This window comes from Chenopodium album, chromosome 19, assembly GCF_948465745.1.
Source record: "Chenopodium album chromosome 19, dcCheAlbu1.1, whole genome shotgun sequence".
NCBI classification, from domain to species: Eukaryota; Viridiplantae; Streptophyta; class Magnoliopsida; order Caryophyllales; family Amaranthaceae; genus Chenopodium; species Chenopodium album.
The window spans coordinates 33902101-33919698 of record NC_137852.1 but is presented as its reverse complement, the minus strand read 5'-3'; the positions used below and the strand labels follow the sequence as shown (position 1 = coordinate 33919698).

Sequence of the window (17598 nt, the reverse complement as noted above, 5' to 3'; positions counted from 1 at the left end):
CCTCTGCTGCTGTGAAGCGGCCAGCCACCGTGGCTAGCTCCGGCTAACCAACCACGGTGGCCAGCAACCGTGCATCACGGTTTTTCAAAAAAAAAAAATTATGTTTTAAAATTTATTTCAAGATAATTATGAATTATTTTGGGATAAAATTGATTTTATTTTGGATAAGTTAAAATATTTTGAAAATTTGATCTTTTATTTTAAAAGATAAAATTGGTTTTATTTGGATAAAATCTTTTATTTTTAGGATAAAATCAAATATTCAAAAGTTGTTGTTTTTGATATTATCCATATTTAAGTTGTTAAATTGGTTATTATCCTAAATTAAAGTGGTTAATTATGAATAAGATTGATTAGGATATTCTGAGCATATTCTAAAAGGATAATAATTGATTTAAATAATGTGATTATCCCATAATTAGATTAGGATGTAATTGATTTTAAAATTATTTGATTAGCTAGTAATTAGGATAGAATCTCCTAAATTAGTTAGGATAATCATGGAAGATTAAATATGATTTATCTTTCTAGATTAAAATATGATTTGATTCTATCTCATGACTAATTTAGAATATATGATATTTTATTGATGATCATGAATAATATATGATATTATCTAATTACATTAATTAAAATATGAGATATTTAGATGTCATGTTTCCTTAACTGTGAACATTCGATGTTGTAGTTTAGGAAAGCATGATGAGTGATTTATTATGTGGCAAATTTATAATATATGATGTTGTTTAGATCGTATTTAGCAATCTACTGGGTCATACTAGTCATTATATAGCAATAAACAACATCATATATTATAAATTGCCACATAATAATCACTCATCATGCTTTCCTAAACTACAACATCGAATGTTTACAATTAAGGAAACATGGCATCTAAATATCTCATCTTTTAATTAATGTAATTAGATAATATCATATATTATTCATGATCATCAATAAAATATCATATATTCTAAATTAGTCATGAGATAGAATCAAATCATATTTTAATCTAGAAAGATAAATCATATTTAATCTTCCATGATTATCTTAACTAATTTAGGAGATTCTATCCTAATTACTAGCCAATCACAAAATTTTAAATCAATTATATCCAAAAATAATTATGGGATAATCACATTATTTAAATCAATTATTATCCTTTTGGAATATGCTCAGATTATCCTAACAAATCTTATCCAAAATTAACCACTTTAATTATGGATAATTATCAAAATAACAACTTTAAATATGGATAATATCAAACTTAATAACTTTTGAAAGATTTGATTTTATCCTTTAATAAACAATATTTATCCAAAATAAAAATGATTTTATCCCAAAATAATTTGTAATTATCTTGAAATATTTTCAAAAACTGATTTTTTTTTTTTTTTGAAAATATGCGCCAGCCACCGTGGTGTGGCCAGCCGAAGATAGCCACGGTGGCCGTACACCGTGAGGTGTACGCTGCTATAGGCAGCGGCGCACAGCAGCAGCAGTGTCGCGCAACTGTTGCACGGTGCTGCTGTTGCTGCACCTTTCTGGTCCACCTGCTGCCCCTCCTCGCCCCTCCCTCCGAACCACCTGCAGCGGCAGCCGCCGTGGCTGCGCCACCCAGTTGCGGTTGCTGCTGCAATAAACCCTTTTTTTTTACCAATTTTAAACAACAACTTTTGTTAAATAAAATTAGTATGGTCCATGATAAATTAAAACATAACTTTTATGTTATTCATCCTATTAAAATTAAATTTACAATCTAATTTTAAAATCTAGGGTTCTTCATGAAAATAATCCCTAATTTAATTTAACTTTTAAATCAAATCATTGATCATGCAAAATTCACAATTTATACATAAGATCAACTAGATTAAATTCATGAATCATAAAACAAACGAAATCGAACAAAAAAATCAAGCACAAAAATCAGAATTTAGGGCTAATTAGGTTCGAAATTTTCGAAAAATTAGGGTTCGGGTTCGAAAAGATTCGAATAAATTAGGGCAAAATTCGGATCTCTTCATGGCTATTATGAGCATAATTAAATCACATTTAATATATTCCAAAAGTTTAGTACCATTAAATATAACAATTGAACCATAATTAAATATTCTCCCTCCTAATTGAATTAAAATTGTGGATTATCAAAGAATTATTGGCAATATGCGTAAATGCAATAGGCTAACTGATACCACTGTAGGGGTTTATAGGTACTACGCAGCGGAAATAAACATGAATCATATTTATACAGTACCTAATCCAAGGATCTTTGCATAACACATAAAGAACACATAATTGTACCTTTAAAGCGTGATTCCACGTGCGATCGAGCAAGAACAAAGGGAGATAAAGAACCCCAAGCGTGATTCCTCTACTTGGTCCACGGGCACAGATTAAACCTCCATTAATACTATTTAGTCGTGATAGAACACTTCAATCAACCTTCAACGGAGAGGAGAGACACGAGCTAACCATGAACCACCACGACGAACACCACGAGCCACCATGAGAGGCACCGCACGTACGGACGTGAAGGGGAGAAGGGAGGGTCGTCAGGTGAGGAGAGTGTTTTGGGGTTTTGGGGCTTGGTTGCTTCTTTCACAATCTACTGTATGTTGATTGTTACTGCTTATCTTACAACCCTAGGCATGAATCTTATTTATAGATCACATCTCTAAATAAGAGCCCATGTCAAAAGCCCAAAACCCTTATTATAAACACACTACTCTAGCCCAACACTCTACATGGTATGTCATAATCTCATGAGGCCCATTAATGGGCCTCTTACTTGTTTAACCCAATACCCTTGTTGTGTGACCTCATAGGATCCATTCTATAAGGCTTTGGGCTATTTAACTAACCCAAAGATCAATTATCATATCTAGCAACAGATATTGACGACCCTATAGAATGAACTAATTATTTTGATAATAGTGATCCTTGATATATCTAGTAATTGCACTTATTGAAGACATAATTCCTTCAGCCTTCATCACAATACTAACTCCTTGTTGTATTCTGTTCTCAAGCCTAAATATTACAAGAATTGTGACGTATTGAAGGCTAGTGTGGGTTTCGACCCAAGTTTTGTGTGGAGGAGTATGTGGGGGGCTCGGTCTCTTCTCCTTGAGGGGCTTAAGTGGAGATTTGGAAATGGTAGTGTGATTGGTGTTTGGGACGAAGCGTGGCTGCCCGGCGACACTTCAAGCCTAGTGCCTACTCCAACCGTTGACAGTGATATGAGTCTAAGGGTGTGTGACCTGATTGACCACAACACCAATTCTTGGGATGTAGAGATGATTAATGCTACATTCATTGAGGTTGAGAGGCCGTTGGTTCTCGTAATCCCTCTGTCACATCGCTGCCCAAAGGATATTATGTTTTGGTGGCCGAACAAGAATGGGGAGTATAATGTAAAATCGGGGTATTGGATGAGCAAAAGTAGAATTGAATCGAGTCACAATACCACATGGGATGAGGCGTGGAAAGTAATATGGAGGTTGAAGGCTCCACCCAAGTTGTGTCACTTCCTTTGGAGGGCGTGCAAGGGTTTTTTGGCGGTTCGAGAAAGGCTTTTTTTATCGGCATTTACTCCCTGATAAAATGTGTTCAATTTGTGGGTGTGGGGATGAGTCTATTGTACATGCCACCTTCGAATGTAGCGATGCTAAGGTTATTTGGGCTGCCAGCAGGTTTGTGGGGATTATTGATGAAGCCCCTTCCTCTACCTTTGCTGCTCGTTTGCTTTGGCTATATGAGAAGGTGACAGGGAAGGAATTTATTGAGATTGCTTCCCTTATGTGGGCTTCATGGAGCTGCAGGAATAAGAAGGTGTTCACAGCGAGCCTTTTGATCCTATCTCTGTAGCTGCTGGTATGTCTAGGTGGGTGGAGGACCATAATGAATACACGAAAAAAGTGCTCCCATCTGCTGCTCATAAGCCTTGTCTTGGGGCTAGCTAGTTCGTGGAAGTGCCCCTGGTGTGATAAAGGTAAACTGTGATGCTCAAATTGGCGTGGAAACGAGCTTGGGTATTGTTCTTAGGGATGATAAGGGGGCAGTGATGGCTGCTGCGGTGCGAAGAGGGATGAATGGCTGGTATGTGAAGGTAGCTGAAGTGGCAGCCGTCTGTTTTGGGTTGAGGGTGGCAGCTAGACTTGGATACTCGAAGGTTTATGTTGAAAGTGACTCGGCTAGCGTCATTTTGGGTGTTAAGCAAGGATCAAATGGATGCTCTCCCTTCTATCTAATGCTCGATGATATTTGTTCTATTTCTAAGTCTTTTTCTTTATGTTCTTTTTCTCATGTGAAAAGGGTGGGGAATACCTTAGCCCACTTGGTGGCAAGGTGGGATACTAGAGGTTGTGTTGAACGTGTTTGTTGTGGACCTTTTCCACAAAGTCTTATAACTTTGGCGGACCTTGATTTAATATAATATATTCCCCGTCGTTTTTCAAAAAAAAAAAGAGGCGTAAGTTGCTTTAATATACAAACTATACAAACTAAATAGCAGTAAACTAGTAATTATAAAAAAACTAGATGAAGCCCGTGCGATGCACGATTTGTTTAATTATTTTTTTTTTATTTTTTTTTGTATTTATTCGCTAAAATTTGTTATATATTTAGATAAAGTTCATAATATTAAAAGATAATATTTAATATTTATTAATTTAAACTTAAAAATCTCATTCGCCAATTTTGCTTACGTGACATTTGAATTATATAATTCTAAAAGAAATTAATAATCTCTTATTTTAAAAAAAAAACCGATTAAAATTAGCCAATAACATCCCATAAATAAGCATCGAGCCCCTTGTTCCTCGGGGATCAATTCATCAGCGACACACCCATACAGTCTCGGAGCGCCGGAGTGATGTCAGGGCTTCACAGATCTTCTAGCGCTCCATTGAAGAACGGTCTTCCTCCTCAAGAACTCCTCGATGATCTCTGCAGGTTTCCATCTTCTCTCTCCTCAATTTTCCGCCATTTTTACCACCTTTAATTCTCTCTATTCTACTCAACTCAACTTGCATTGTCAATTCATTTTTTCAATTTTTGTTCTCAATTTCATTTAATTTGTTAATTCAATCGATTCAACTTAATTTTTGGTTTATGCTGTTTAAATTCGGGCTTCTACAGCTTTCTCGACACTTTGTATAACAATAATTCGTCATTTTTTTATTTTCTTCAATTTTATTTTTTTTTCCCTTCATTTTTTTGATTGTATTGTGTTAGAGTTTGATTTGGGTAAGTTGTCTTAAAACCCTGTAAAATGATGAGAAAAATGTTGATGTTGATCTATGTAATTTTGTAATTCCCATGTGTTACCAGTAGAAGATCTAAATTGATGTTGGCGCGAGCCACGGTTTAGTACTGTACGTCTTTAACTCGCTCTGTCGAGATAAATTGTCACGTTACTAGTTCAAATTACAGTATGAATACGAGTAATAGTTCCAGACTTAACAAATTATTCTTTTTAGGTGTAATAACTTTTCATGCTTAATTTGGGGGATTCCTATTATGCCCAAATTATGCTTCTGTTTGCCGTTCATGCTTACTGTTTGGCTGTGATCAGATGACTCGTAGATAATAATATCAATATATGTGCTGCCCTAATGCATTATTTCTCCTGTTACATAATTTTGAAATTGTGCAGTCGCTTTGTCTTGAATGTTCCTAAGGAAGACCAACAATCCTTTGAGAGAATCCTATTTCTGGTTGAGTATGCACATTGGTTTTATGAAGATAATACAGTGGAGAAGAATCCATCATTGAAGTCGTTTACTCTCAAAGAATTTACGTCTTTAAGTATCCTTTAATCATTCTTATTTCATTTTCAAATTTGCACATGCTTGCATATCTTGAAATTGCTTCCTTACGATTGAAGAACGCTTAAAAAATTACTTTTGAGATTGTGTGTGTCTATTGGGGGGGTGGGGGGTGGTTTGGGTTGCGGTTGTGACTTGTGTCTGATCTAAGTTGGTTAAATTGATTGTCTAGTTTTGGCATTTATTGCAGTTCTGTACTTTTTGATTAAACACTTGTTTTACCTTCAATCCTTCTAGTGTTTAATAGTTGTGAGGTCTTGAAACCCTATGTTCCTCATATTGATGATATATTCAAGGACTTCACTTCCTACAAGGTTCGGGTTCCTGTCACTGGAGCAATCATTTTGGACAAAGCATATGAAAGGGTAATGTACATGAATTTTTATCTACTTTATTGGGGGATCAATTAATTTCTTTTCTTTATCATCTAGTGAAGGCATACCTTATTATCATTCTCTTTTGTCTTTACATTGTCGTATACTCGTATGGAAACTGAAAGAAGCTGTTACCTTGTGCTAGCACTTTTATTGGACAATTTGTCTCGGTAAGGGTTTGAGGTTTTGTGGAATCATAGACATTCGTGACCCAAATTGTAGACGATTGTGAAATGTGGAAATAAAAGTCTAAAAGGAATAATTTTTTTTATTTTTTTATCTGTTTCTTTTGCATAACTTTCAATGCAATATTATACTCGTAATAATAGTATCTTTATGTACACATTACAATAAAAAAAAATTTGTTAAAATTATTAATCAAGACAAAACTAACTCGATCTCGCTTTACTATTTTTGAAGCATTTTATTTTGGTTAAAGTATTAAATACCATTCGCAATAGAATTTCTCTAGGTTCCAAGTGGGACAAATAAAATTAGCATAGAACACTATTCAATTCCTCTTTCTCCCATGCATTTTCAAACCTTAGTAAGAATGCCATTAGGCCATCTACTTTCTTCAATCCCATCTATTTTAATGTCATTTTGTAAACTCCCGATTAACCATATCATGAGAATTACTTGTATCACCATTACTAATATGTTAGGTTCGAACTCCATTGAATAGGTTATGACCTCCATCTTTTATCTCCTTGTCTCCATCATGAACTTTTTCACACACTTGACCTTTCCAATATTTTGCGTCGTCCGACCTCTAATACGAGCAAGTTTATAAAAATCATTTCCCCTCTTCATTTGTATTGAAGTTTGCATAATGGTCTTGATTCACCTTTGCTCTTGCAATTCATCCCCAACATTTTACAGCATTCTTGTTTGCTCTTTATCGCTTGTCACACTTCTTCATTCCACAAAGATATGTCCTTACACAATGGCATGCTTCCTTTGGATTCTCCTAAGATTTCTTTTGCCATTTCCTTTATGCCATGCTCCATTTTACTCCACTTTGAATCCACATCCAAGTTAATGCTGCTGAGATAAATTCTTGAATCATCTATCTTTACTACAAATTTTTGTTGGTTTTACCGTCAAAGTTTCAATCACTTAATTTTAGGCTTCACTTGCGGTCTTGGTCTCCTACACATCTATGACCTTGAAAATTGAGCACCACTAGTCAAAGTTGAGTTGTTCTAGGGATCACCCTAACGCTTCCTCCGAGCATTGCTTACTATAAATAAATTAATTTGACATGCATTACCCCCTTTTATAAGTCACTAGGCGAGACCGTGACTCCGTGAGAGATCCTTTTCTCAAACCAAGTATTCATGATGTTCGAGTCATATGTCATAATGTGAATACAAAGTCCAAGATATTATTTCCAACTTCATTCCTATCGGCATAACCAAAACCTCCATGAATACTGTGAAAGCCATCCTTCTTAATGCCCACATGTCCATTGAGATTACCACCAATGACCTCTTTCTCACATCTGGGAACTTGTTGCTTTTTCGAAGTCTTTCCAAAATTCTTGTCTTGCAAAGGCATCCAATCTTACGAGTGGTGCATAAGCACTTGTAGTTACGACCTCATCACTTATCAGTCTATCACAAGCTTAACACTCATAATTCGATTACTCTTTCTAGACACCTCCACCACATGATCAACATATTCCTGATGAATGAGGATACCTACTCTATTCAAAGCTTATAGCCCTGTGGAGCTACTTCCTTTGTCCAACCCACTTTCTTTTAGGCACATTATGTTGATTCTCCTCATATATAACCTCTACTAATTCAAACAACCTCCTGATCAAAGAGCGGACATTTCAAGTCCCAAAACGCATCCTATTACCCTTACTATTTCCATGGACTAGCTTCTTCACCCACATTTGTTGTCATGTGGGAACCCCTTGCATACTTAACACCAATCTTAGGATGGTGTGTCGCTTGTGAGCGATGACCTAGCAACTCTTGCTTATTTTTCACTACACCCTGTGTAGCTTGTCGTTGACTAGGGAACGCCTCCACAATATCCAAATTTCGATTCATGTCCGTAAGATGTGACTAAGTTTTACGCTGGCGACACAGACCTACTGCAACGCTCCTCCATTGTCCTGGCTTGGGATAGGCCGTGAATAGTGGCATCACTAGCATTGAATTCTTACAACTTCTATATTATTTTAAATTATAAAATTTCATATCATGAAAATATAAATCGATACAAAATTAAAAACAATCTTTTTGATAACATTTGTTTTACTATTAGGAAAAGAATCCAGTTTTAGTACATGGATAGTGCAAAAGACAAACTTGTTGCAATTATTCTGAAATGGAGTAGGATACTATACACAACTGATAAATGGTGGTAATATCTTCATCGTGTTAAGATTTTCCATATTGAAGTGGTTCCTGTTGGCTGTCATATATGTATACTTATTTTGAGATATGGAGCATCTGTAATGCATTAGGTTTATGGGAAGGGGTTTATAGGTAGGTCAATTAACTAGAATGTTGGGGAGGAAGACAAGAAAGTTGCTCCTCCCCATATACCTGAAGCATTGATCACATAATGTTTAGAAACAAACCTGATCTTCCTGCGTTTTCTTGTTTCACTGGTTTTGTTTTTTTTTTTTTTTTTTTTTTTTTTTTTTTTTTTTCCTACTTATTTCTTGCATAGACCTTATTTAGGTATTATGCTCAACCCAATCCCGTTGGGAGACTTCTGTTTAGGATTCTGATCTGAATATTCTTTTTCATTGATTTTTTTGTATTTTTTATTCTCTTTTTATTTATTTATTTATTTATTTTTTTTTTTTTTATGTTGAGTTGATTTATTTTTGGAATCTTTGAGCTCTAAGTTACTAATCATGTGTTTTTTGTGTACTGGCAAAAATTAGGTAAAATATTATCAATAAATAGTGTGGTGATTGATTTAAGCCACCACAAAACTTTGTTAATCGATATTGCCTTTTGCATATTAGATCTATCAAGCACTCAGTGCTACCCCTTTTACAAATATGGTATTCATATGCTACGTAGATATTATTGGTTTGAAGGTCATTTTATCTTTTGCAGTGCTTGCTGGTTAAAGGCTGGAAAGGAACTAGCTGGAGTTTTCCACGTGGTAAAAAAAACAAGGATGAGGAAGATCATGCATGTGCCATCAGAGAAGTATGTTTTTTTTTGTTTTTTTTTTGTTTGTTTTCCCTTTAGCATCTCTCTCTCTTCAATTGTGCGTTTAATGTGGATAATTCTAAAAAATTATGCTGTTGTATGTTTGTTGATTATATAATGTCCATTATATTTTTGAAACCAATATGTAAAGGGTTTTGTATGTAGTCACCATTTTGAAAACGATTAGAACAGAACAATTCTATGACTTGTTTGAAAGATTTACTTTGCGACATTTGTCATAGGCTGTTGTGTACCACAAGGACTCTAGAATATATTATTAAGGACATTATGCATGTTTTCTTCAAAAAAAAGACATTATGCATGTTGATTATTTAGAAATTGATATTTGATGAAACACTTGACTCATATTTTAGTGACACTAAGTGTTAATCTCTAATTTCACGACCAGACAACATGAGTGAGCTAAAAAGTATTTTCAAGTCTTATTTGTAAATTTTATTTATTACACTTAACTAGAATGTTAAGTAAGGCTCCATAATATCTGACTTATTTTGTTTGAACTTATCTCAAGTTATTTGAACTCATGTTACACGAACTTATATTTTTTAAGCTTATGGCAGTAGCAGAATTTATTTGCGAGTGTCTATGAACTTAATTTGACAAGGTTTTTTTTTTTTTTTTTTTTTTGCTTGTCTAAACTTGTTTGTTTCAGAACGTATATGTATGAACTTATCTAAAATCTTTTTTTTTTTTTTGTGTGTGAATCAAGTCAAAATACGTTGAACAATGGGGTTTTAGACTCTTCCAACTTCTCAAATACATTGTGGCAATCTGTAGGTGCTGTCTTTGTAACTCTGTGACCACCAGTATGATGTTGATGACAGTCATGACACAAGTTTATTTATTTTTTCCTATGCTGCCTTTTGATTAAACATTACTTGCACCACTTACTTAGTGATTCTTTAGATAGATGTTGTTGAGTGACCACAATTGTTTATTACTTGATGTGGTGGCTTCACATAATCGTATCATGGATGTAGTTTTGTTGTTGTGACTCAATATTGCTTTTATGTCCTCAAACATCCTTTCTTTGGTCATAACTTAGGTTTTTCTCCTCTCTTAACAGGTAGTTAGTTGCTTGTATCTATATTTTATTCTGAACTTGGTACAATGCAAATTTTAAAGTAATTTATCTATATTATAGACCATGTTAACAGAACTAGAGCTTGTGTTTTTTAACCCTTCCTCATTGTATGGTCTTTTATTCACAGATACGCTCCTCATGGGCTTCATGGCCATTGTAAGCTAAAATCTTGTTCCAAGAAGTTTTTTCTTTCTCTAAGGTGTCATTTGTTCTAAAAGGGGGAGTGTTTAGTTCATAGAAAATTACTTAGGTCTTGTTCTCTTCACCTAATTTTGTTGAATTGAATTATTTACTGAAATTAAATTATTTTTGCTGAACTGAAATTAATTTTATTGAATTGAAATTATTTTTTTTACTGATTCTCTATTAATTTTGTTTTTCATTAAAGTAACTGATTTTTATTGATTAGAAATTTTTTTACTACCTGAAATAAAATTTACTGAAATGAATTTATTTTTAGTGCACTGAAATTATTTTTACCGAATTGAATTTAATTTACTGAATATAAATTCTATAAGAGGTGAAGAGAGTAGGGCCTTATCCATATGAGTTTACATTACTATTCTTGTACATGGGAAGTCTTCAGCTGCGTAATTCTGATTATAGCCATTCTTGAATTAGGCACCACTCTCTCAGGCGTTATCAATTGGCATTGAAAGGAAGTTGTTTTCCAATTGAAGTTTTTCCCTTTTAATTTCAGCTCATTTGGATCTAGCTGTTGAAAGGAGTGAGGGGGGATGAAGGGAAAAGAAGGGAGAAGACCTGACAGTGAGTTATTGACCGGGTATCTTTCTTGAGGTGAAGGGATAAAAGAGGTGTTGTAACACATTTATGTTAATAGTATTCCGTTGTCAATCACGTTTTGGACGTGTGAGGAAGTGAACTCCATTCAAGTGAACTTTAGTGTAGCTTAGAGGCTTAGAGCTTCTCACTGCTATATTATGAGCTGATTACAAACTTTAATTGGGTATAGCAGGGGTAGAGAGGAGGACTATCAATGTATGCATATCGGTGATCTCACAAACCAATTACCCATTTTGGTGTAATTTTCATCTGCATTTTCTGAAAAAGAAAATAGATATCATTATGTAAATTATCTTTTTCTCGCTTAGAATTGCTCGTTGATAATTTGATATGAACTCACGTTATAAGCATTTTTAGGGGGGGGGGGGGGATTGGATAGGTGGGGAATCTGCAATAATAAAATGATCACAATTCACAGAAATTCTATATAACTCACGATTCCCAATTCATTAGCTAAGCTTTGGGGAGTGGGGTGATGGCAATGGTCTTCCTCAGTCCTGAAATGCTTTGTCTCTGCTTTAATCCAAAACACTCTCTTCTTAGTTGGGAACTCTATTTATTAGCTGAGGGCAGTCCAGTAATTTGCTTACACTTGCCATTAATTGGCTAAGAGTAGTTGCTTAGTAGCCGTGTGCCACAAGCTTGTGGTTTCATCAACGTTTTACTTATCTATTATGAACAAGGAAATATCCTGTAAATTTGTGTCCTTCACATCTTGTTGCATAACATCTTAAGAAAATTGACTTTGTGATGAGTATTTGTTACCACTTGTTTGATTGTGTCTCATCTGTAATGGCTCTGATCCAGGTATAAAAAAATGAGGAACCAATTATATAGAACATGGAAGTTAAAGTGGGATTTTCTGTTTGTGCGGTGGAGGGTGAAGAAAATGTGATATCCTTTGGTTTTTTGTTTGACTCTTGGTTGTGTGGGTTTTGATTTATTGGATCATTGTTTCTACAATGACTACAGGTTTTGGAGGAAACAGGATTTGACGTCTCTGAACTTCTTGACAAAGATGAGTACCTTGAGGTAATATTTGGGCAGCAGCGGGTTCGCCTTTATATAATTGCTGGTGTTAGTGAAGACACCTCTTTTGCTCCACAGACCAAAAAGGAGATCAGTGTAAGAGTTTATTTTCCTCCTTTATAAACTCTTTTTGGAGATACTCCATAATTTCTGTCATGATTTTGTAGTCATACACCCCCCCTCCCGCCCGTTAGAGCGTCGCATGTCCGTGACATGCTGGAATGTCGGAAATCCTAGTATCCCCCCGGTACTTGAGATGAAACGAAGAATTCAGTTAACTTAGGACACATTAAACATTCATACAATCTTTATTCCGTAGAATAATATATATAAAGATGTCAACTTTGATTTGTTTAGTATAAACAAATTTTGATATCCAGCGCATGTTCCTTACATTTTTCTCTATTTTCCCCTATTCCTCCTTTTTCTTTTAATAGCTTTTTCTCCCTTTTTGTTACTTTTTTCTTTGGTTTCTCTTTGTTTAATCCGTGCATGTGACCTTTTCGTACTATGAGATGGAATAAGCCTCCCCATATTCCATTGCAAGCCCCTCGTGTGTGTTATTTTTTTTTATATGTTAAAGTTACTTTGCCTAATAGTCATTCTTATTCTATCACAGACCAGTCTTCCACAAGAACTATTCTCTCTTTAGTTTTAGGAAGTCTAATGTTTGCAGAGAATCATCATCCACTAACGTTAATGTTTTTTGTGCTCAGGAAATTGCATGGCATAGACTAGATGATCTCCAACCCGCTAGTGATGAAGTTATATCACGTAGTGTCACAGGCCTTAAGCTTTACATGGTTACTCCATTTTTGAAGTGAGTTTTTAAGCAGACCTTTTGTTTGTTCAGGTCTTTGTCATATGTCTGATGTCCCAGTGAATTTTTGTACTTTTCAGATCATTAAAGACATGGATTGCAAAGCATGCGCCTGCAACTGTTTCAAAATCTGATGCTTCTCGCAGAGGTTTATCTTTATTTATTTATTTATTTATTTTTATATTATTATCCTTAGCTTTTCAATATCTATCCAAAATATCCTAGTCGTTTGGCCTGAACACTTATGACTTGGAATTGAACACTAACCTAAAAAATAACCTTATGGTGAAAGTTGAAAAACTTGAAATCAATCAAACTTACAAGTTTTTGCTATATTGACTTGACATTCATTCTTCCTTGACTGATTTAATTGTTTCTGATGTTGTATTCAAATTCATGCATATTTTCATAAAACATAAAACATGTATGAATTATTTTGTATGTGATTTGAAACAAATGTAATCTACTTCAAATGATTCAAGCCTTATTGCAAATTATATGCTTACATAAACAGTGGTGAAAATAGAATGTGATTAGGTGACCCAAAATGACACGACCCAAATCCAATTCAAATGTTCTATCTGCCACCTGCATTTTCTATGAATGATTGAACAAATCTTATGTGGTGCACGCTCAGCTAGAGCATGTCCATTGTGCTGAAAAGTTGTAGTTTACAGAGAAAGAATGGTCTGCGACACCCCAAATTGGTCAGTTTATTGATTAAACTTTGGTTACAAGTGTTGGTATAAATATAACTCTAATTGTCTTGACACTTTGTTGCATCAAGTTTGAAGATGGGGACTCTTTAAACTGGACATGAGTTGGAAACATGACAAAGTTTTAAAGGACATTTTGCTCGTTCCATATTCAATAGGAATTTACTTGGGGTGGCTTTTATATAATTCTTACTAGGCTTATTTCGTTTCTTTAGTTGGTAATGTCATGTTACTCGCGAGTTATCGTTACCTTTCTTTCACTATCTTGAACATATTGTGCCACATCACATAGCAACTTAAAAGAAACAGAGGAAGTGTATGCCAAGCCAATGCACAAGTGGATTTCACATGATTGAATAAATGGATTTTTTGACATTTACTACCACTAAAAGTGGCCGTCTTCAGATTCACTACCAGTTTTAAAAAAAAATTTACTTTACTACCAGACAAAACAGAGTTTGTTAAAAATAACTACCACTTAACGGAATCCGTAGGATTTCCGTTAAGTTAATTTTTTTACAAAAAAAAATTAAAAAAAAAAATTAAAAAAAGAAAAGAAATAACCCAGCCACCCACTGCCACCCCCTCCCCAAACTGCCACCCACCCCTCCCCCTCCCCCTCCCCCCCTGCCGGCGGCCGGCGCCAAAAGAGTTGGTCGGCGCCGGCGACCTCACCCCCCTCTCTATTCCTCACCCACGAGCCACCATGACACCACCCAAACCCCCAAACCCATACCACCACCACCACCGACAACCCTATACCCAAAACCCACGAACCCGGACCTCACCACCACCACGACACCACCCTAACCCCCAAACCCAGACCACCACCACCGACAACCTCTCCCCTCGAAAACCCGCCTCGATCCCAGCCAAAAACCCCAATTGAGCAAATCTCAAACCCTAATTCAAGGGGGGGAGGGGTTGGGATCGGGTTTTCAAGGGGAGGGGGTGGGGTTGGCTTCGTGGTTGGTCGCAATTTGGTGACGGTGTTGGTGCTGCTGCTGAAGGGGGGATATGCCGCTGTGCGTGGTGGTGTTTTGCGGTGCTGGTGCTAATGGAGGAGGTGCGGTGTGTGGTGTTGCCCTGACGATGAAGGTGGGACGATGAAGGTGGGTGCTGCTGCAAGATTTTGCGGTGGTGACGGTGGAGGGAGGTGTTGTGTGTGGTGGTGAGACAAGGATCGTTGTTGGTGGTAGCAGGGAGGCTGGTGGGTGGCAAGGTGGCTAGACGGTGGTACAACCCTAGTGACGAAAATTATAACGGTGTAAGGCATAAGGTAGGTAGTTATTTTTAGTGGTAGCAAATGTCAAAAAATCTTGAAGAAATTAATGAAAGGAAAAACATGATTGTTAAAGAAAACATGCACACACCACAAAGAAGGGAGAACCTGAAGAGCCATAGTGGCTAAAGTATAATAATATTGTCAATTTGTTTTTATTTAACAAGGGACGTGGCTTCCGTTTTTATTCTTTTTATTTTTTTTAACTTGTTAGCATTAATTGGTTGAGTTGCTGATAAATGATACTAATTATTGAATAGACAATTAATAATTTACTTATTAATTGTGTAATTATGAACATATCGGAGTATTATACTAATAGTTATTCAATACAATCTAGTCATGCTATGGTAGCTCTGGTCATATTATGTTCAAAGTATGCTTCTAAATGAGGTTCATGTAAAAAAAAAAAAAATAATAATAATAAAAAAATAAAAATAAACAAATAAATAAATAAATTCATGCCGTGTTGGCTGTGATTTTTTTTGCATTACATTCAGGACAAGCTGCTCCCACAATTTTGCCTTCACCGGGGACCTGGTCATTGTTTTCTCTGTATATATCAGCTTTGCTTCATTTCTCCATGCTTGGAGTTTTAGGAGAAATTAATAAAATATAGAGGTGGTGGGGTTAGTAGAAGGTAAATTGGTGGAGAGTGAATATAAATGTGATAAAATATAATTCTATTGGGTCCTACTAGTTGAGAGAAATGAATTAAATATTGTAAAATTTTTCAAATAAGAAAATGGAGCAATAAAAATGGCCGGAAATGGAAAGTGGAGCAAGTATTTAAAAATAGAGGGAGTAAAACGGTTTTGGTGAGACGCACCAAAAGAGGTAGCTTGAGGTGCAAAGCTTTTATTTTTTCAGTATTTATTTTTTTCGCTTTTTATTAAGTTTGCCTGACTTCAACGGGGCATACGGTGGCACATCTAAGGCGCAGGGAAATCGCTATTGACCCTATTGCCTTGGTGCATCTTGATCCTTTCTTTACATTGGTTTATACACCAAGAATCACCTCTTATCCATCATTTCTGGCCTAAACTGACTCTTCACCATTATACATTATGAAGAATCACCCGTTTTCCAATTTCAGGACGTTGGTAACGTATATGCAATTCTTTCTCATTATATTTCTGGAAAAATAGGAGGGGTTTCTGGTGACATTTATTAAAGCCTCATGGCGCTGTCCAGTTGACCTTATGAATATAAATGTAAAACGTGTTTTGTTTGGACTCTTGGAGTGTTGGGGCACCGGGACTTGGTTAGTGTCTTGCTTTTTTCTCTTGCTTCCTGATTGCGAGCTCAGTTTGGATTATAGGAGTAGGTACTCATATGTGAATTGTGCATGTTGATGTTCCAGTTTTCCTTATGCTTTTTTATCTGTATGATTTTGTTGATACATCACAGGACTTAGTGTTTGGAAGGCGAAAAATAACTCTGGGGGAAGCAGCTCAGCCATGGTGGACATCCAGCAGCCTAAGATTGCACCAGATACTCATTTTACTGAAAAAGGCCCAGGCAAGACCCTTAGAAATTTTAATTTTGATACCTCATCAATCTTTCAAGCTATGGAATCAGGATTTTCTGCGTAATGCTCTGCTTGATGCTAATTTCCAGAAGGCTGTCTCACAGTTTCTGCTACAAAAATGATAATCAAGTTTAGTACTGCACATGAATTAGCCGAGGTAGTTCTGCTTCTGTACATTGTATTTGTCAGGAGTTTCAGGTTCTAGGTACTTGTACATTATGTACAGAATTCCTTCAAAGTAAAGGCAGTTGCTGCCCATTATGTTAATCCTCGCTTCTAGCTGAATCTCATTTTACCATGTGCCTTAAATATGGATGCTATTCATGGTAAATAGAATGGACTGTTCATAATTATTCTACTTGAGCATTCTAGATTTTCTTATCTTTGAAAGGGCAAGACTAGTATTAGAAACGCAGTGGTCAATTCGAGATAGTGGAGGTGTTACTAGGTAGAAGCATGAATCTATCTATGTATTATGAACTCTTGTATCAAAACTTTTAATCCAATGCATCGAGTTCTTTTGTAAGAGGACCCTGATCGCTGCTAAAGTGTTAATTGACACCGATCACACTCTAGCATTGTGAGCAGCGTTCTGCTGCTTAATTTGAATCACGGAGTACCAATTACCAAGTGGTTTTCTCAAGAAATTTGCATATTGTGATCAATATAAACAATGGAACAAAAATTGTTGCTGACAATTTTTATTTATTTATTTGTAAATTGATGACAGATTTTTAGTTTATCATAAAGTCTTATAAGCGGGGGTTACTTCGTTAGTGTAATAGGGATTACTTGGTCAGTGTTAAAAGGGTACGTCGTTTGTTTTATAGGGATACTTGGTCAGTGTTATAGGAGTTACTCGGTCAATACTACAACCGTTACTTGGTCTATATTATAGGGATTATTTTGTTCTTTTATAAG

The 17598-nt window shown here is 35.6% G+C and overlaps 1 protein-coding gene across 1 annotated transcript; it reads left to right on the top strand.

Annotated features, from left to right (window-relative positions):
- Positions 1–4812: 4812 nt before the first annotated feature.
- LOC145595202 (mRNA-decapping enzyme subunit 2-like) lies at positions 4813–17203 on the top strand. Its single transcript, XM_081651582.1, has 8 exons — positions 4813–4953; positions 5657–5808; positions 6066–6193; positions 9292–9387; positions 12272–12424; positions 13045–13148; positions 13229–13296; positions 16557–17203. The coding sequence occupies exons 1-8, from the start codon at positions 4874–4876 to the stop codon at positions 16739–16741; spliced, it is 966 nt and encodes a 321-aa protein (XP_081507708.1). The 5' UTR covers positions 4813–4873; the 3' UTR covers positions 16742–17203.
- Positions 17204–17598: the final 395 nt, after the last annotated feature.